Source organism: Euprymna scolopes, chromosome 2 (genome assembly GCF_053919585.1).
Source record: "Euprymna scolopes isolate OS-2025 chromosome 2, ASM5391958v1, whole genome shotgun sequence".
NCBI lineage: Eukaryota > Metazoa > Mollusca > Cephalopoda > Sepiida > Sepiolidae > Euprymna > Euprymna scolopes.
Window position 1 is genome coordinate 31,710,416 of NC_136483.1, and position 21,824 is coordinate 31,732,239.

General features: G+C 34.4%; 1 protein-coding gene across 7 annotated transcripts in view; it reads right to left on the reverse strand.

The window, feature by feature from the left end:
- Positions 1 to 21,824, reverse strand: part of LOC145290459 (uncharacterized) — a 565,155-nt gene that overhangs the window by 126,200 nt on the left and 417,131 nt on the right. For 6 of the 7 annotated variants that reach the window (XR_013869319.1, XM_080136489.1, XM_080136491.1 and 3 more), the window contains one exon: positions 5,545 to 5,607. Coding sequence is in view for 6 of the 7 variants with exons in the window: in XM_080136489.1 (XP_079992615.1) it covers positions 5,545 to 5,607 (63 nt within the window). In the remaining variant the exon portion in view is untranslated. Of the gene's footprint in view, positions 1 to 4,822; positions 5,037 to 5,544; positions 5,608 to 21,824 lie in introns of those variants that run through there. The other variant, XM_080136493.1, reaches the window with a different exon arrangement.

The window sequence follows — 21,824 nt, forward strand, 5'->3', positions numbered from 1 at the left end:
AAAACGAGAGAAAATGCTCATATTTTGAGCTATGATTTGAAACCCAAACTACCATACCATAAAGCTGGTATCTCTATCCATTACACCATGAGAATTGGAAATGTGCTGGACTCATAACCTTTTGAGTTTTGCAAGTCATTTTAGTTTCAAAAGAGAAATCTTGTTCCAAACAAAATGGCAGTATCAGTCCAGAGAAGGTTTGAATCATGAAAGCTTACAAAGATAATGAATAAAAATTCTGATAGGTAGCCAATTCGAAGAAGTTTTGATATGAAGAGCAGAGTTCCTTCCTGTGTGAAGACAAAAGTTATATGCAGGAGATCTTAGGAGATTCCGTATATTATGGAGTGATTCTGGTTTCTGATTGGTTAGTAGCAGAGTGCGGTTCCATCTGATTGGTCAGTGCCTTTCACCCCTGACTATAAATAGAACCTTCCAATTTTTTTATAATCATACCCTCTTAATTATTTTAATGTTGAAGGAGGAGTCTCCTTGCTGCTTCGGTTGTTGGGAGACTTGGGTAGAAGTACCAGACAAGAATCCATTCTTGATAATCAGCCCAACAGCTGAAGAGCCAGGAACTGGCACAGGGCATGTCGGACTGAGGTACATTGCCTTTCCAGGCCTTGTCACCCGGATTTCAGGTGGAGTAAGTTTATTGCACTTAATGGGCATGTTTTTTCTGCAACTCTTTCTAGCTGATGTTTGAAATTAACTAATACATTAGTCATGGAATGTGATTGATGCATTTATTTTACGGCATATCGCTAATTGAAGAGGCATATAAAGGCTGATAATAGCACTTCTATTGATGGTGGAGTTTTTTTATGCATGTGAATATTGTTTGGATGTACTTATAAAATATGCAAATTAGTTTAGACCAATTTGCGTAACTGATGACGGCTATATTTTTTTTTTCAATTCTGATACTATTGAACAATGATTTGTAAAATCTCATTAATTTTTTTCACTAAATTGTCTTGAAACGTGCGTGTGTTTATATATGTGTGTGTGTGTATTTAATAAGTATTACTTTATAGTAATAACCAGTAAGATTGTACATTTAAAACAAAAATAGGCTCCCAAATTTAATAATAGAATTGCCAGCAATAAATCTAAGTAAAATTAGGTTGTAAATTAGACTCTTCTGGTGGTTGAAGGTTCAATCTTCGGTATGGGCAATACTAAGAATAAACTTGCCAATTATTTAAGACTTCTACCCGGTAATGGTTGATGGAATGAGAGCCTATTACCCTCGTGGATTAAAAAAAAAGGGTCAGGTTTGAAATTTTGTGCAGGTTCTCAAGTTTTACAAGTTACACCTGAAGAAGATCAGAAGTTATATCGACGGGAACATTTGAGATGAGAACATTAGATTGAATAATCCAATTAATACAAATTACCAACATTATCTCAAAAATTCAAAACTTGTAATGAAACATATGCTATATTAACTATGAAGCCAGAATGAGCCACTCATGACAGACAATTTGTGTGTGTTAAATGCAAATAACAGTTGTCAAAAGAGGACATATCTGTGTTTACAGTTCAGCAACACGTGCGCTTAAGAGGCTGGGATGGAAACACAATATCCATTGTAAAATAATTCATTGAAGCAGACCTAATGGGTGTATCAAACGTGACCTCTTATGTTATTGGTCTATAATTTGATAGAACATCCTTTCATCCGGAATTGAAGACCCATCACAAGACTTCAGCCAATCAAGTAACTCAACCAACATAAAGCGTTAACGTCCATGTTTTTTGCACAAAAGAATATGAAAGCCTCCATTATACAAAGGTTACTTTTTAGTGTCCCGTTTATTCACTCATACCAGATTCATTTAATTATTAGTATGGCTATCCAGTCCTACTCATGACCTTTTCTTAATGATGACAAAGAAACAATAATGTAAGGGGCATGTCACAGGATCCAACAGCAAAATTATAAAGCAAACTGTTTAAGGAAAAATTATTTTACCTGTTTTAGGGCATATCAACCTTCTTGTGTTATAACACAATATCTATTGTGTTATAACACAATATCTATTGTGTAGACGAAAGTTGTTCATCCATAGCCTTGAGCCCCTGGAGGGGCATAGGCCATCTACAAGTTTGCAGATGCTTTTGTAGCAAGGAGTTGTTTTTTTCGGGATGAGGGTACTGGCTCTAAGCTCAACCTTCCCAGAAGATATATATAGCGCCTAGCCTTCCCAAATGGTTATCCATCTGGTACTGGCCAGGCTCAACGTTGCTTAACTACGGTGATCTGGTGAGAACCGGTGTGTCAAGGTGATTGTGCCATACAGACGAAAATTGTAGTTCTATATTTTTGTCTATGTATCTAACTGAACGTGTGAAACTACTGACGATACACTTACAATCATTACGTATTTCTATTCAAGCTGATTATGGGAAAACAAAAAATTCGTTTGATTGGAGTCACCAGCGACCGTTTTAGTGCAGGTAAAGTAAAATTCCTTTCATCCTTAATCGTAGTTGTTCAAATACGGTACTAAAACAAGATCAAATAGTTAACTTTCTTTCTTTCGTTTTTTAAATTATTTTTTATTATATTGAACCAGAGAGAGAGAGAGAGAGAGAGAGAGAGAGAGAGAGAGAGAGAGAGAGAGAGAGAGAGAGAGAGAGAAGCGTATTTATAAAGTAAAATGATTGAGGATGCATAAAGTGAGATGGGGATAAGTTTTGAAATAAAGGTGCGACACATGGTATTTCAATCCTTTAATTTTCTTACCCGGCATTGCCTGTGAGCATGGGTATCCCTGCTCATTCGTTGAATACAATTGACTAGCAGAGCTAATGGATTTTTCAAACTTGGACCTTTAGAGCATGCATAAACTTTTTTCAAAATACCATTTACAAAAGATCCATAATAAACTTGATTATATTTCACGATTTTGAGACGATTAATAATTTGCATTTTAATAGTTCCGAATGATAATTCTTTTATTTTTAAAATATTAGAATTTAGATTTATTATTACTTGTCATAGTCACAACGTTTCAACCGATGTAACCTCAAACTTTCTTTGGAAATTGGAAACCAAGACTTACTACGGACTAAAAATAGTATAAATCAGCATAATTATACCGAAAACAAAGCTAACCGAATGTGAACAATCTCCTCCCATGGATTAAATAAAGCAGTCAGTTCAAGATGTTTCAATGTTTGACATAAAAATTGCTAAGTTCGACTAGAATGTTTCTAAGTATTAAAAAAGCACACGAAGAACACGAGAGGTTACATTGGTTAAAACGTTGTTGAATATAGCGATTAACATGAGAATAGTTTTTAATAATTCAATTAATAAACACCTATTTTTATGATTTAATCTTTCTTTTGCAAACAAATCTACACGTGCATCTAAAAAAAAAAAAACAAACAAAAAAAATAAGGGGTGATAACTGAAAAACGATGTCACATCAGATGAGCATCCCCAAATTAGAACATTTATGGTTAAGTCTATTATTTTGTAAACAAATGTTTTTAAATATTTCTTTTAATAAGCAAGGCATATTGTTACTGAAGGATAAATGACTACTGTGATAGGCACCAGATTTATAGGGTTGGATACCTGAACAGCAAAATGTTTTATATTATATTTAAAATTTTGCATGCTTGTACGGTGGAAAAACTGGACAGGGATAGAATTCCATAATTTCAAGGAAATGAACTATTAGAACAGAGAATTTTCCAGCATCTAGTGACCTCTAGTGAATGGGTGGACATTTGCAGCTAGTTACGTGACGTGGGGTATTTATATTGAGAAGATAAGTGTAGTAGGCTTATCAGAGGGGCTGGGGCTGTGCATATAGTGCTGAACAAATTAGATTAGAAATTCTTTTTTGAACTCCAAGAGAGAGAGAGAGAGAGAGATGGGGGGGAATCTAGTGACTGGTGCATCAGCCTAGTTGTGGCAACAATACTCGATGTATGATCGAATAGTGGCCTGATAAAAATATAGAATACTAGCAGGTTGGAACAGTTTTCTAATCTGGTAGAAGAAGCCTACCTTTTTTGCAATAGACTTGGCAGCATCTTCAATGTATTTATTCCACTGCAGGTTGCCTGAGAATGTCAAGCGTAGGAATTTAAGTGTAATTGGTCAAAAGCAGATGGCGAGCGGTGTAATAAGTGATGTTTTATCAAAACTTGTTTGCCAATGACTATGCTGGAAGGAAAGCGAGTTTAGCTAAGGAAGCAGGACAGAAAAGAAACAAAAATTTGTGTTGACTTTGTTCAATTTGTGAAGGTAATCACTTGTTGCTGTTGCCCAACCAGTCAGCGTGGAGAGGGTGGTGTGCTTAGCCATATTTGAGCAGCACATTGTACAAAGTTACCTTCTTTTAGCTCCTTATCACGGGGAGGAAGAGGAGGTTTTTCATCAGAGGGATTTCCCTTGGGTTTTCGAACCCGTATGGGAAGTAAGATACCTGAAATCATGAAGAAAACAAAAAAAAATAAAGAGAAAAAGAAATACCTAACCAAGTAGGAACCCAGGTAAACCCAAAATCTGGTGACGAAGGGCAAAAATAAAAAAAACCGTTAAGGAATTTTTAAAATACTGAAAATTATTTAACATTTTTTTTAAATGTTTAATAAATTAGTACATTTGAAAATTCACTTCAGAATTCAATGGGTTGAAACATTTAAATTATTACACTTCAAGTTTTTTTTAAAATAAAGTTTCAAGAAGATGTTGCAAAGTAAGATATGTAAAAATACATCTTTGAGTATGTCTTACTGGGGAAATAGAGGCATAAGCATAAATATATATACGTAAAAATAATCTTATATTTACCTGGCGATGATAGTGAAATTGGTTGTGTGTTGATTTGGTTTGCAGCAGACAAAATATGTGTACCTTTGTGGTTCATGTTTAATTAATGATTAAATGACATTTGGTGTTGCAATTCATCCAGAAATGTAAGTAAAATAAATTTTAAATTCATTCGGTCACTTGGAGACATTGGTACTCAATTGATATGTCTCTGTGAGAAATTAATGATAGATGCAATTTTAATTTATCAATCAAAATGAAACTGGTTTTTAGTTGCTTAACTCATTACGAGACAAGATAGGAATACTTTTTATGGCTTTACGATAAATTAATTATTCAGTTATAGCTTTTGGGTTGATTTTCTTGCCAGAACATGTATTATAAGTATTTTAGAGGCCTTACTTGGGAGACTGCTAAGAATGTACATCAAGCAACTAACTGACTTTTACCCACCCATAAAAACCTACTTAGTGAGATGAGGAATATAGCAAGATGACGCAAAAGTCAAGAAAATTCGTGACATTATCACGACTGAGTCATGATGATAACTGACGTCTCTAGTAATTCAATAGTCATTACGAAACTATAAGTTCTTATACAAGTTTACAGAATTATTTCTAAAATTCTAAATTAACAAATTCAATAAATTTTATTTCTCTAAATATCTAAACTTTAAATGAAGTCAAATAGATATTTCTATCTGAGCTGAAATATTGATTAAAGAAAACAGATAAAGAATTTACCATTTGGTCTGATCTTGTCCTCTTTTGGTGTGACAGCAGGGACTTTAACACTTGGGGTCACCTCTGAAAGAAAGAAAATAAATAAAGTATGATCACTTTTGCAAAACAAGATATGGTATAATTTGGTTAGCAGTAATCATTTTCACATGATGCAAACAGTTTAAAAAATATTTATTAATAAATTACTTAATTGATTAATAATCTCCAGACATGTTTACTTTTCTTGTGGAAATCGTTCCAGACAAGGTGTTAGGTCACTTGATATAACGATTTCACAAGATGAAATTTTATGATTATTGCAAAGATAGGAAATGCCTATCAATCTTCTTTCTATACGGTTTGTTTTTTCAGTTTTTTCTCTGAAGAGCTTCATCTGTTTCCATGAACATTTGCTTCTTTTTATCACTTCTTTGGATTTATTGCTTTGAACTCATTGTAAACCAGGTTTTCCTCATTTAACGTTAACAGTTTTTTGTACTATAACAATAACTGAATTATAATACTTACGTATGTTATCAACTTATTTTATGGTATAACTTCAAGAATATTTCATGCAATATAGGGAAATAAGATCCAGATAAAACTCTGGCTCATCCTTATGTTGTCAGACAGAAGTATGCAGTCTTATGACTGACTTATGTTTTTAGGTGAATATGTTTTAGTTTATCATCTGTTATACAAAGGTATCAGAATTTTAAAAATTTGACATTATATCGTCATTTGACATCCGTTTCTATTCTAGCATGGATTAAACGATTTTTGCGTGATGACTTTTCTCCAGGCCTCTCTGTCTTGTGCAAGGCCTAGTTGTAATCTCAACTTCCTTAGATCATCCTTAACTAACTGACTTCACGACCTACGTGGTCTACCTACTCCCTTTAAATCCATCATCCTCAACACACCTATATTTGTGGACTGGATTTGTATCAACCATCATTTCGATATGTCCACATCACCTCAATCTGTTCTGGCAAAAAACATCAAATATGTTGGGATTGTGTAATCTATCCTTTAACTATTCTGATGACTTCCTATCCTTGACACGTATACTACATATTCATCACACCATTGGCATATCTCTTCTGAAAATTCTATTAATGTTATTTTTCATCATGACACTTCTAGTACCGGCTGTATATAGTTTTCTTTTTACTTTGTGACAGGAAACACGATTTGTTAAGAGGGACAGCCATTCTCTAAATTTCTTTCAACCTGAACCTCCACTTGCACTGAGCATGTCACCAAGATAGTAAAACTGATCAACTACCTCATACTCGATGCCATCAAGTTCAACTTTCTTGTTCTCATCATTCTTGACTTGGAGGTTTGGGTATGTTCTACACTTAAAATCTGCTACAGCATAAACCTTCCATTCGCACCACTTCAGCGCTTGTGTTAAATGACTGTAGTAAGTGAAAAATATAGAGTTTACATAACATCCTTATCACAGACTCCACATGAGTGCTTTCCTGGGGTAAATGTTCGACCTCAATTATCATCGATCATCACCTTAGTCTTTACTTGATTCACTCTGGGTCTTTTACTCCCCGTTGCATTCTCTCATGCTTAGTTCTTCGAAAGTCTCTGCTATTATCACCAAATTATCAGCATGCAACATCTGCCACTGTAAACAGTTGATACATCTTTTCAAAAGTTCCCCCAGAACAATGATAAACAACGAAGGGCTATTAAACAGAACCCTGGTGAACACCTATCTTGACACCAAAATTTTCACCTATTGTGTTGCTGATTTTGATTGTGCTATTATTATCCTTATACATAATCATGACTGTTTTTATTAGTCGCTCATCAACACCCGATTCTCATAATCCACTGTATCATTAACAGCAATAAACCCGATACATCGATATTAACTTCTGACTAGCCAATTTTTCGTTTTCCTTTTTCTTGGCCATATTCGTTTTTAAAAATGTATTTCATTTCAGTTTCGTTTGATTAACACTTAATCCAGTTTGGAATATTTTTCATATGTAGCAATTTTTTTCATATGTAGTAATTTTTTTCATATATATAGTAATTTTTTTCATATGTAGTAATTTTTTTCATATGTAGCAATTTTTTTCATATGTAGCAATTTTTTTCATATGTAGTAATTTTTTTCATATGTAGCAATTTTTTTCATATGTAGTAATTTTTTTCATATGTAGCAATTTTTTTCATATGTAGTAATTTTTTTCATATGTAGCAATTTTTTTCATATGTAGCAATTTTTTTCATATGTAGTAATTTTTTTCATATGTAGTAATTTTTTTCATATGTAGTAATTTTTTTCATATGTAGTAATTTTTTTCATATGTAGTAATTTTTCACTAATCACTCTCCTATCTTCAAATGCTTACATTCTTGAAAAAAAAAATTGTACATTTGTCCAAGTTGTTTCAAAAAATGCTGTTTTATTTTTAGGGCGAACCTTTTATATTTTGATGCGCCATTTTTTATTTTGGTGTGCCATTTTTTTATTTTGATGTTGAGTCGGATTTTTTATTATTTCATGGCTTACCATTTTTTAATTTTTTGGCTTGAGGCCAACATTATTTTTCTTAATTGGATGATGAATAATTATAATATTTCATGTTAAGCCTATTTGTAATTTGGCACTGTTTTTTTAATTTGAGAATAAAGGTCTAATTCTAAAATGGAATCTGATGTCAAATACAGACATAATTTACCAAATATTTGGATTTAATGAGAAACCGGATTGTTATTGCTTTGGTCTATTAACCCCAATGACTTTATTACTCTTTATTACTTGTGTGACATGAAGTGCAAAACTAGATTTGTCATTTTATTGTGCTGTGTCATGTTAAGCAACCGAATAGCTTCATTATTAAACCAGATTTCTGAACTTGTAAACACGGGTTTTAGCAATCCTAACCGTTTGTAAATTTTCGACATCAGTTAGAAAAAAAAACAAACTTATTTTAGAAATTATCAATTGAATGTAAGTAAAACAAAAAGAAAATTCTAATTGTTGGACAGAAGATCAGAAAATGTTTTATAGCTGCTTTTATTTTAACTGGAAAATATTGGTATTGTACCAGGGTAGGTTAAACCGAATATTTTAAATTTTACATGACTTTTAGAACTAACAGTCGATTCGAAGGGTGAATAACATTTCAGAAAACACCCAAGATCATTTTTGTCTTGGGTATGACATTAAACTACATTCAATGGTGAGTATTTTATTTAGGAGCTTCAGGAGCGTGGATATACCTCTTACCTACAATTACTCTGAGGAAAAGTTTCATGGCTTGGCCTTTTGGCCAAGATCAAAGTGTAGTGTCTGTTCTTCAGATGCGGCACTTCATTTTCTTGTTCTCTTTCAGTGGAGGAGAAATCCTTCACGACTGAGAGAATTATTTTTGTACCTTTTCTCCACGTTAAAAAACGACCCTGGTGTCTAACTCTGTCCCGTGGGGAGGCATTGTAAATAGGTACAATTACTCTGAGGTCCTTTCTGACTTGAATTGCTAGTTTTTGTCAGGAGCTTATCTATAGTGTTTATAAAATCTCTTGCTTAGAGAAAATTTATTTACAATATATGTGTATAAAAACACATCTCTACAATTATATAAATGCAACTTTGTCTGTGTGTAAATTCGTTCCTTATAGACTCCGAAACGGCTGAACAGATTTTCTTTAAAATTTACAGAACTTTAGTGTATAAGTCTGGGAGTGATCTTAGTTAAGTTTTGTCTCAGAATACCCCTAATAATTTTTTTTTTTTTTTTTTTTTTTTTTTATTCAATTTTCACCCCAAATAAGGCACAGTGCCACTTTGAAGTAGGGGGCTACTATTAGGGAATTAATTTGCGGGGTCATTATGAAGGGAGAAGAGTAGAAAGATGTTTGTTAACATTACACTTGAACTTCTGCATATCATTGCAGTTGGGAAAGCAGAATCCCGGAAGGGAGTTCCAAAGACCCGCAGTTCTGGGGAAGAAACTATTGGAGTAAAAGGCTTTCTTGCACCTAGGGATCTCTACTGTAAAGGGATGAGACTTAGTAGCTTGTCGGGTTTGCCGGGGGTAGTTACGTCGGGGAGGTACAAGTGTTTGCAGTTCGTCAGAGCATTCACCATTAAAGTATTTGTAGAACAGGCAGAGGGATGCAACATCTCGTCGATGGGACAGAGGCTGAAGCCTAGATGACAGTTCAGGACCTATCAGGTTGGCGACTCTTTTTTGAACCCTGTCCAGGAGCGAGAGACAAGCAGCAGATGCACCAGCCCAGATGTGACAACAGTACTCCATACATGGGCGAATTGTTGCCTTATAGAGGTATAGGATACTGGCAGGCGTAAGTAGTTTTCTAGCACGGTAGAGGGAGCCAACCTTCCTTGCAGCAGCCTTGGCAATGCTCTCAATGTATCTATTCCAGTTCATATTCCCTGTAAACGTTAGGCCGAGGAGTTTAAAAGAAGTACTTTCAGGCAATGTGTTCTTGGCCATTGCTATTGGTGGTAGAGAAGGTTTCTTGTAGTTATTGAAGGAAACAAGCTTAGTCTTAGCAGCATTGAATGAGACCAACCATTTTTGTCCCCATTCCACTACGGATTGGAGGTCATCCTCTAGTGTTTCTGCCATTTTCTTGGATATGTGTTCATTTGTTTTCCCCTCATATCTGTTATAGAGAGTGGTGTCATCGGCAAATATACCCATCTCCGAAACAATATTATCAGGGAGGTCGTTTATGAATATCAGGAACAATAGAGGTCCAAGGATAGACCCCTGAGGCACTCCCGCATTTATGTCATGTTGTTTGGATGTACGTCCGTCGAGGACAACTTTGATTTTTCTATTACTTAAGAAGGATTTAATTACGTTATGAATTCTTCCAGTGATTCCATATGATCTAATTTTCCTTAGAAGACCATCGTGCCATACCCTGTCAAAAGCCTTAGATATATCAAGGGCCACCGCTCCACCCTCCCCTGTTTTATCCAATGAACGGTATATACGTTCAGAAACTACAGTTAAGATATCTGCTGTTGAACGGGCTTGCCTGAATCCATATTGTTTGTCAGTCAGGAGTTTAGCAGCTGTTAGGTGCTGGACTAGGACTTGATTAACTAAGGACTCAAATATTTTGGCGAAAAGCGGGAGGAGGCTAATGGGGCGATAATTAAGTGGGTCAGTTCTTTCACCAGAATTCTTGAAGACTGGTACCACAGAGGCGGTTTTCCAGCAGTCGGGAAAACAAGATTCGTTAAGGCATTTATTGTAAAGTTTGGACAGAACTGGAGCAACCTCGGCAGAGCATTTTTTTAATAGCACAGCCGGGATGAGATCTGGTCCACATGCTTTAGAGGTGTCTAGGTTTTTTATAATAGCATGTACCTGAGAAGGGGTGATTTTCAAATCGTCAAGTGTGGAAAAAAGCATTAAGAAATTTATGTGTTGGGTTTGAATCTACAGATCACATCAAGTAAAAAAAAAAAAGACAAAAAGAACACATAAATTACCAATAATCGATAATCGAAACCGTTATTTTAGTTTTTCTATCATTGGTAAAGCCATTTTTTCCATGTTATCGCTTAGCAACAATGAAAGAAAAACAGAAAAAAAATGAAAATTCTACTGTGGATATGTTGATAGCGTTTTTTTGTTTGTTTTTTTTTTCTTTTATTGCATGCATGGTCTGTAGGTTCAAACGCCGCACATAAATTTCTTTTTTTTTTTTTTTATTAACTGCAAAAAACTTTATAAGACTTGAAAATTTATGTGTTCTTTTTGTCTTTTTTTTTTTTTACTTGATGTGATCTGTAGATTCAAACCCAACACATAAATTTCTTAATGCTTTTTTTTTGGTAACTGGAAAGAAGTTTATATAAAATAATTTTATAAAAGAAACTGTAAGTTCTCAAGAGTGCAATACAGGCATGTGGCGATTTCACAGATTTTGATGACAATAAAAATATAGGAGTGTGAAATATTCGTTGATCATCATTCAATCCCGGGCAACGTCAGATCTCTCTTCTAGTACATCTATAAATAGTTAAATGTATTGAGAACATTAAGCCTAAGATCTTTTTAGAATCCAAGTCACAATTTGACATATAGTAACCATAAGTGTTGCTATTCCATGGAAATTAATGACATAATGTCATAAAATAACCAGAAGAAACAAACATTTTCATGAATAAATATTTAAAAATATTAAGAACTTGAAACATAAACATTCGTATCATCACAATGACTGGATTGGTATTAAATTACCCCCTCCCCCCAAGACTTAACAACCACCATAATGATTAAATTATAATTATTATAGAGTAAACAAACAATAATAATAGGCCATTTTTAGAATATTAAGAAATGACATAACATGCTCAAAAAACACAACAATGTGAAAAGCGAAGAGATAACCTAGTTCTTTGTCCATCTTAAACTGAAGACTTTTGGATACACAATCATAAAACTAAGTACAAAAGAATTTTTCTTCGTTTAGTGCAATAGATGGTTGATTAATTTTAACACATCCCAAACAAAGTTTCAATCTTTTCACCATAAACGATCTGATTCCACTTGGCACCATCAAAGAAGCTCCTTGCTTTGACAAACTTCTGGGTCTGATTTTCACTCATAACCCGAAATCGAAGACTTACATCAAATCTGTTGCCAAGGTCGCTGGAAAAATGGTTGCATCATTCTATCACTCCAGAAAGTATCTCACTTATGACACAATAATTTACCTGTATAAGAGTCAGATACGCCCTAAAACAGAGTACTATTGCCACATCTGGGCAGGAGCTGTTCAAAGCATCTTCTTGTCTTGACAAGGTTCAAAACCTAAGAGATGATGCCCTTTTCTCCTCCATGCAAATGAGCCATAGAAGAGACGTTGCGAGCCTGTCTCTGCTATTTTCATGGCATGTGCTCGACTGAGCTTCAATCTATGGTCTCTCCCTGCCAAACTTTCACAAAATAATTCGTCTAGCTACAACCACTGTCAACGATTTTCCCCACTCTCAATCTATGCCTAAATCTAAACGCAAATTTCATGAACAAAGCTTCTTTTCTAGAACTGCTCGTTTGTCAAAATGTCATTTCAAAGTTTAATGTAAACAAGTTCTTGTTGAGCCGACCCCTTAAAATTCTACTCAATCTCCACCACTATCGATCACTAAACGGTTGTCTCAGCAACCACCTTGCACTCATTAACTTTTATCCTTGAGTGGCCTTTAAGCATTGATAAATGGTGATTCTTTTATAATAATTTGTTGATAAAGGAAGATATACTTTTTAAAAAATGAAATAAAGTTAATAAAATAAATAAAGCTTCTTGGCGCACTGTAACATCTGCGTGAAAAGCGTGGAATTTAAAGCATCATAATAAGGCACTTTTGTTTTATATATTTTTATGCTGCTGAGTCCCCACTTGCTGATGGCCACTCAAGAATAGGATTAATGAGTCATTTGGCTGATGAACAATATTATGAGAGGATTGGGGGCGATGGATGGAATATGGAAAATTTACTTAGGAGGATTTTTTACTTTTAGTGGTTTCAACCAAACGTAAATAAAGTTCTATGTGGATAAACTGTCGGGTATTTTTTACAATAGCTAACAACACAAACAAAAAATAATAAATATGCAATAAATGTTACCAAAGGCAAGACAAGTTACTCTTCTACCCACCTAAATAAGTTTTTGTGGTCTAACTTATTTTAAGAGTTTATTTACTTGGAAAGAAAAGTAGTGTTAAGTCTGTTGAGTTAGAACGGAAAAAAATGGTGGTTTCATTACAGCTTGAATAATCGATCAAAAATCGAAAATTCAACAAAATACTCGTAGGACACTACATTTTCGTACGATTGATGACATTTATTGGATGAATTTATGCCAGTATTTTATTTGATTTTTGAGCGATTATCAATGATTCGAATGAGTGTAAAGAAACCGCCATTTTTTCGTTCTATCTCTATAGGTACATGCAACGCTAGACACAGATTTAACCTTCCCTCTATATGTAACATGATGTAACTGTAATTCAAAATAATATTATCATAACTTTTATACAATTTAAAAGAAGCTTCAATTACACTAGCAATAATTTAAAAAATCAACTAATGGTTAGATTTTCATGAAATTTTCGATACGTATTCAATTTTAAATTAATTTATATTTTAAAAGCAGTTTTCATTAAATATTTGAGGGGAAATCTTTATTAAGGTGTACTAACCTTTCCTATATTTCATGTTACAAAATCTAAACAAAATAAATTTATGTCCATAAAAATTGCAACATTTTTTAAAGCTGAAGCGTTTAAATAATTAGCAAAAATAGTAAGTAATAAATAAAAAAATGGACATAAAATCATTATCATTAGGTTTTAAAACAATCGCCGTTTTTCCTAATAATATATTATAATTAGTTTAATTACAACAAAAAAAAAACAGAATTCCAAAAATAATTAATTTTTAAAAGATTTTAAGATAATAAAATTCCAATATTTCGTAGTTTTAAACATATTTTTGAGTAAGGTTTCCCAATTTGAAAAAAAATTTCATATAATATAAAAAAAAAATGACTATTGACAATTATAAAATAGCAAATTCAACTACAACTTGAAATTATTTTAATTGATTTTTATTTCGAGGAGAGTGTTGAAAGTACCATAACTCTTATCATAAACCCTTTTATGATTACATCCCTTTTACGTTGTAATCCCATAATCCCTTTATTTACTTCCCACTTCCTCTTCCTGCCTGAAATAAAATATACTTCTCTTTATACCAGTCACACGCGTGTTCATGTCCTCCTTCAAATATTTGTTCCAGTTCCTTTTCTCTTTTCACTAAAATGCAACTCGCAACAGGTTATGTGCCCAGGAGAGATAATGGAAGTCGATGGAACAGACTTTTATTTGACGGAGATGAAACCAAATAAAAAATCTGGGAGACAAAATTTCTGTCATTTACGCACGCTCGGCCTAAAAAACGCCATTTTAGGTATACACCTTAATAGAGACGGAAGCGATACTTGAGAGAAATGAAGAAGCTTACGCCGAAATTGTAGTTTCTGGACGACAAAAGTTTACCTTAAGCTACAGATAATGGGAGAAAAGCTCTCAAAATATTACGCGAACACTACGCAAGCAAAGGAAAATCAAGGGTAATCTCCTTCTACACCCAACTCACGTCTCTCAAAAAGAAAGACGAAAGCGTCACAGAATACGTGATAAGAACTGAGAAAATTTTAACAGCTTTGAGAAATGCCGGGCAAACAGTTGACGATGCCCTAATTATCGCCATGATATTAAAAGGACTACCAAGCTGCTACGACCCTTTTTCGATTTATGTGACACACAGCAACAAAGAAATAACATTCCTGGAATTTAAAACAGAACTCCATGGTTTCGACGAAACACTGAAACATAAAATCCAGTCGACCAGTGACGAAGTGATGAAATTGACATTGTCTTTTTCAGAGAATACGATGGAGAGCCATCACCACCATGACGAACGAGAAATATCGTGCTTCACATGCGGAGGAAAAAAGACATTTCTCGAAAGAATGTCCCAACAACAAACACAAACAGCGAAAACAATGGTGTAGTTAATGTAAAAGTAACACCCATAAAAGGGAGTTCTGTCGTTATAAGCGAAAAGATACAATGAAAAAGGCAGCTGACACCGAAGAAAACTCCTTCGCATTCAAAACGGAGAACTACTGGTCAGGATCAAAGTGTAGTATCTGTTCTTCAGATGCTGCACTTCCATTTCTTGTTCTCTTTCGGTGGAGGATCAGTCCTTCACGACTGAGACAATTATTTTATTTTTGTACCTTTTCTCCACGTTAAAAAACGATCCTGGTGTCTAACTCTGTCCCGGGGGGAGGCATAGTAAATAGGTACTACTACTATACCCGGAACTTAATACCGCATATGAACCTACTAGTCGACACAGGACCCACTTCTTACATTATAACAGACGTGAAGAAATTTAAGAATTTCGACCCAACGTTCCATTCTGAGAACCCCTACATGGAGTTGACAGACAGAACTAAAACCAATGGCTTATCCTTAAAAAGAGGAGACGCTGACGTCTGCCTTTTAGACAGTAATGGAAATTCCATTATAACTACCCTAAAAAGGGCACTACTTATACCTTCATATCCACAGGATATATTTTCTGTAAAAACTGCGAACCAAAACGGAGCGACAGTTATTTTCAAAGAAGACGGGAATATACTAAAACATAAAAATGGAACGAAATTCAAAATACACGTGCACAACATACTATACTACCTAAAAACTGTGAAGAAAGGAAATGCAGAAGACAGTTGTCATCAATGCCACGATATCCACACGTGGCATAAAATACTCGGCCATTGCAATTACGACGACATAACAAAACTACCTGATGTGGTCAAAGGGATGAAAAAAAAATAAGACGGAAAACAACAAAAACTGCAACGTCTGCATCCAAGGAAAATTTCCCCAGAAAATAAATCTCCCACCAAAAGAGTGACAAATATTCTGCATTCAGACCTAAACAGCCCCATAGAACCAGCGGATTTAAACGGGAACAAATACGCCATCTCTTTCACTGACGACTTTTCTGGCGCCGTATTTGTATATGTTATTGAAAACAAAAGTGATGCCACACTTGCCACCGGAAAATTTCTCATAGATATTTCCCCATATGGCAAAATAAAAATACTGGGTTGGATAATGGTTTGGAGTTCAGTCAAACGACTTTGGAAAACTACTCCTCCGTAACAACATAAAACACGAAACCTCAGTGCCATACTCGCCTCACCAAAATGGAACAGCCGAAAGAAACTGGCGAACTCTATTCAAAATGGCAGGAGGCCTTATCATAGAAAGCGGCTTACCGAAAACACTGTGGAGCTATGCAGTTATGATATCTGCAGTTATACGGAACAGATGATTCAATAACCGTCTAAAACAGACGCCCTACTACAAGATGACCGGTCCTGGATATGACCTTAAACTATATCCGATGGTGAGACCCCAGCTTGCAGGCCTTAGGGAGTGTGGAGCCACCCTTTAATTGCCATTGCTCCCAGGTCCACTCTGACCAAAAATCGTTCTTCAAAATCACCAGATTCGGCATTAAATAACCTGAAAAGGGTTGATATGCCGTAAAACAAAACAACCAACCAACAAGATGACCGAGAGAAAACCGAACTTATTACGGATGCATATTTTCAGTTCGCCGTGCTATGCCTACTCCAACATAAAAAGAAATCTAGACCCAAGATGCCAGAGGGGAATCTTCATCGGATACGACAGAAACAGCCCGGCATATCTTATCTACCACCCAGAAAACGGGAAAGTGTGTAAACGCTGACTGTAAAATTCACCAACAACACCAACGACCAACACACTCAAACACAACCCCACTCATCAAGTGATGATGACGCAAATTTTCACCCAAGAAACTTAATAAAAAAATTTAAAGTCAAGGGAAAACCCTGAACGGTCCAATACCGACAAACAAGCCGAGTCTATAGTAGAAACTAGCTGTACGCGAAGATACCTGACGTGCGAGCACAAAATGCCCAGCTACCTAGAAGACTATGTGACAGTAGTCCAGGATGGGAGCGGCCTCGCATTAATCGACACTGATTACTGCTACAAGGTCGCACGCGGCATATCCAGCACTTACAGAGAAGCTGTGACTTCCCCAGCGACACACTACTGGATCCAAGCGATGCGAGAAGAAATTGACTCCTTAAAGGAAAATAATGTATATCATCTAACACCACTACTAAGGCAGAACGACAGTAAGCGGTAGATGGGTATATAAAATAAAAGAAAACGCCGACGAGTTCCCTAAATACAAGTTTTAAAAAGTTTTTATTCAGACCCTAAACTGACTAATCTGCTCTCACATATCTTTGTTTTTGCAAAGAAAATAAATAAATGATATGCTGAGAGCAAGTGGGGGTGTTAAAAGTAAACTTAAAATTATTTTAATTGTTAAAAGATTTTTATTTCGAGGAGAGTGTTGAAAGTACGATAACTCTTATCATAGACCCTTTTATGATTACCTCCCTTTTTTGTTGTAATCCCATAATCCCTTTTTTTTACTCCCTGCTTCCTCTTCCTGTCCGAAATAAAATATACTTCTCTTTATACCCGTCACACGCGTGTTCACGTCCTCCTTCAAATATTTGTTCCAGTTCCTTTTCTCTTTTCACTGAAATGCAACTCACAACAGGGGTCAACTTGATTTTAGCGCCTATTTTCAAAAAAATGTACTAAGGTCTCTAATTAATAAAATTAACATAAACCATAACAAAAAACGCTGCTTCCCTGATTCAATTAAAGTGTCTAACGACTTCCGTAAAAAGTATGCACATTTATATGGTAGACACAAAGTAGTGATGTGGCTAATAGTGTGTAAAATGTTGGTGATTTCATACAAAAATTTGAACATCCAACTCATGACTTGACACTACTGTTATTTCAAAGTAAATAAACGCATTAGAATAAGTTAAATCAACCTTACCCCCCCCCCACAAAAAAAAAAACTTATTGAGGTAGGTAGAAGAGTAGCTTATCTTACCTTTGGTGACATTTGCTGTAAAGTTTTTTCACCTCTTTTTTGTTGGCTATTGTAAAATTACCCAAATATTGTCATCGTTTTTTTTTTATCGTCTTATCTTCTACAATGCTATTAAGTTTTTTTTTTGTTTTATTTTTGTTTTTACAATAAGTCATCGCTTAATAATAAAAGAAGCAATACTAATGCACAAATCGCAAGTAAAAACGATCACAATTTTTTTATTAATATTGAGGTTGTCATTATTATAGGAATAGAATATATTTAAATTGAAAAGTAAAAATACATTTTTTTCTACCTAAAGTTGACACTCACAATTTCATCACAGGGAGGAGTTGTTTGTTTTTTTTTTTTTTTAGTGACATGTTAAAAACTAAACCATAAATAAGACACCCATTTTTTTTCCAGATCAAACAATTTCGTGTTAAGTCACGCTGTAGCAAGTTTATTCAATAAATAATCTCTTATTAATAATAATTCGCAAGTCATCGTTTTCGTAAACAAGAAAAGAAAGAAGAAATTTTTAAAAAAGCAGAGGATGAAAGAGAACCCGATTTCATTTTACGAACAGGTGTCTAAGTTCTTGGAAATAAAGACCGGAAGTTAAAAATTTGTAGAAATAGACAGTCAAAAGTAATGACAAAGCCTATTCAAGCATAATAAATATCAATTATTATTTGTCTCCCTATTTTTTTCTTCTCATTTTTATTATTATTATTACTAGCGGGGATGCCCGGCGTTGCCCGGGTGTTTTGGAGGCGTAAAAGAAAAAAGTTTTGGTAGGAAGGTAGCCTCAAACCCAAAGCCTTGACGCGAAGGTGGAAAAAAAGGGGAAAAATACTGGTATCTTACCCGCTCGGCCACGACGGGTAAGGAATGAAAAACGTTTTAATTAAACGTTTAAAAACTTAATGGAACAGGTGCGTGAATTTAATGAGATCAAGCATCACCCCATAGAGGGAATGAAATCCCACATTTAACATTTGCTGCGAGACAGTTTTTTTGTTGTTTCTTCCACAACTTTAGCTGCGCGGTTCCCCAAGACGTTGGGGGGGGACCAGCTCCCCATAAAAAGGGGAGTAGCTATTGTCTGATATAAGGGGTCCCCCCCCATTGATCAAACCTCATTGGACATCCCTAGCACGAGTGCCAGGGAGTTTTTTTTGCTACGGATTCTGTTTCGCTTTTTTTATACTGAAAAGCCAAAGAAACCCACGTAGACCAAGAAATAACACGAAAATAGCGTGTAAAAGACGTTCACATAAAAGATAGACGCGACTTCCCTTCGTAAATCATAGATATTATAATTTAGACAGTATATAAAAAGTTTTAAGAATGAGTGACCCCATCGAACGCTCCCCTGAAAAGAAAAAAAGCCTTTGACGGACATACAGAAAAAATGCACACACACATACATTTTTCACTTTTATATTAGCGGGGGTGCCCGGCGTTACCCGGGTGTTTGAAGGTGTGTGTGTTGGGGGGTAGATCAAAACAAAATGGAAACTAAATGATAAGCGAAGTAATAACCCTGTTTAAATATTAAAAAAAAACAACGATGTTAAACTTGTTAAAAACAAGCGGAAAAACAAAAGCAAAAAAAAAAAAAAAACAGTAAAAAATGTTTTGGGAGGAAGGTAGGCTTGAACCTGAAGACTTGAGGTTAATAGTCTGATGACTTAGCATGACGCCACGAAGGAACAGCCGAAAATAAACGTTTAAAAACGCAGGTGGTTGAATGTCACCGTATGGTTTTCTAGGTTAAATATCATGCCATAGTAGTAGTAGAGAAAACGAATCACAGCGCAAATTTTGTAACATAAAAGCTGCTGAAATAAAAGGTATTTATGACGTAGTTTCGTAAATCTTCGATATTATAATCTAAGCAGTATATAAAAAGTTCTAAGATATAGTAACCCCCCCCTCCCCGGAGAGCATTTGGTGGACATACAGAAAAAATGCACACACAAACACACATTTTGGCTTTTATATATATAGATTATATATATACTGTATTAACAAAAATCAAGACTTCAAAAAAAAATAATTGATGGCAAAAAAAGTGTATTTCATTGTTAGTTACAATTGTTTCAAGACTAATTGGACAAATTCAAACATTATGGCGTTTGAAAATTTTCACATGAATAGCCTTTCTTCAGACTTATTGACTAAAAAACACTTTAACAACAGAACATTATGTAAAGACATTTCCCTTAAAAGAAATAAAGCATGCGAAAACAATTATCCCGGACGCATCTTTGTCAGTAACTTATTTAAATATTTATATATCTCCTAATTTTTGTATCCCTATTTTAAAACCTGTCATAAGAAGTTACCACAAAAACCTGTACCCATTTAATATCTTTTAATAATACTGTTCGTTGATTTCTTAAATTATATTTCTATATTTCTTTATTTCACATAATTTATTTTAAAAAAGTTTTTTAGAATTTTATTTTTATATTTATAATATGGCCAAATCAACTACGCTAAATCGGTACATTTCGTATTCGACCTATGCTTGCATCATTGTTTACAAAAATATCGGCTATCTTATTTCTTAGATTTAAGACCATTTAAGGTTTATATTTTTTTAAAGACCAACATTACTTTATACTTATTTAATCCTCATTCATTATTTAAGGTTAGACATCCCATTCTATTTTTTTTAATCCATTATTCTCTTTCGTTCTCAACTATTGGGATTAGCGATAATCGGGTATCCTTAGTTACAAAGGGAGATAATACCGCTCATTAATTTTTTAAAATTCACTGAAATCATGAGAAACCAAGATTGTCGGAGGTACTCATAACAGTTAAAGGGAGATAACCATGGCCGTTTGATGTTTCTAGTTTGGTAAACCCTAAAATGCGTCTATTATTTATTAATTAATTAAACAGATACAGTAAAGGCTAGGCTAGCTTATTCAACAAATTAAGATTTTAAAGTATATCTTAATTCTGAAACTGATTATATACCCATGGGTTTAACCTACGTCTGCCATCCATCCATAATCAACTGGGGTTATTCATGGCTCCAAACCAAAAATACCCTTCATGAATTGTGTTCTTGGATACCTAAATAAAATAATTTATATCCCATTTCATTCTGATGAAAGACCAGTTTTAGCTCCAAGTGTGTTTTACTCCGATAAAAGTGGTGTACTTGTATTTTTGGATAAAATCATTCAGAACAAGAGTAATTTTAACAAGCAGAGATTTTCCAAGTTTTACTTGTCAGAAAACATTATCAATTAATTTCCAACACTAATTGCTAATTTATTTTATAATTGCTAGTTTATTGTTAAGTTATTTTATTGATCTGGAAACGGTACCACTTATTTCACCATCAATACTACTACGACTAAGTTATGGAACAATATTGCTAATCTTGGTTAAGCCTTATTCTTTATCTATATTTCTTATCCAGTTTAGAATAATAGAAAGTATATTTGCTTGATAGATTTGGATCCTTCGTTTAGACTACATCATTCCAAGCTATTTAACTCTACATTAAAATTTGGCCTTGTACCCAAGGATCTTTATTGTTACAGAAAGTTTTTACCTCAGCTGCATTTAAGACGTGATAGCAAAAACCTATTCCTGTGAAGACATCCCTGTATAGCATCCAGCCTTTTATTTAATATTTCTTCTTTAGAATTCACTAAAAAAAGGGCAGGTTTTAATAGTGCGTTATTTTATACATTTACACAGCTTTAAT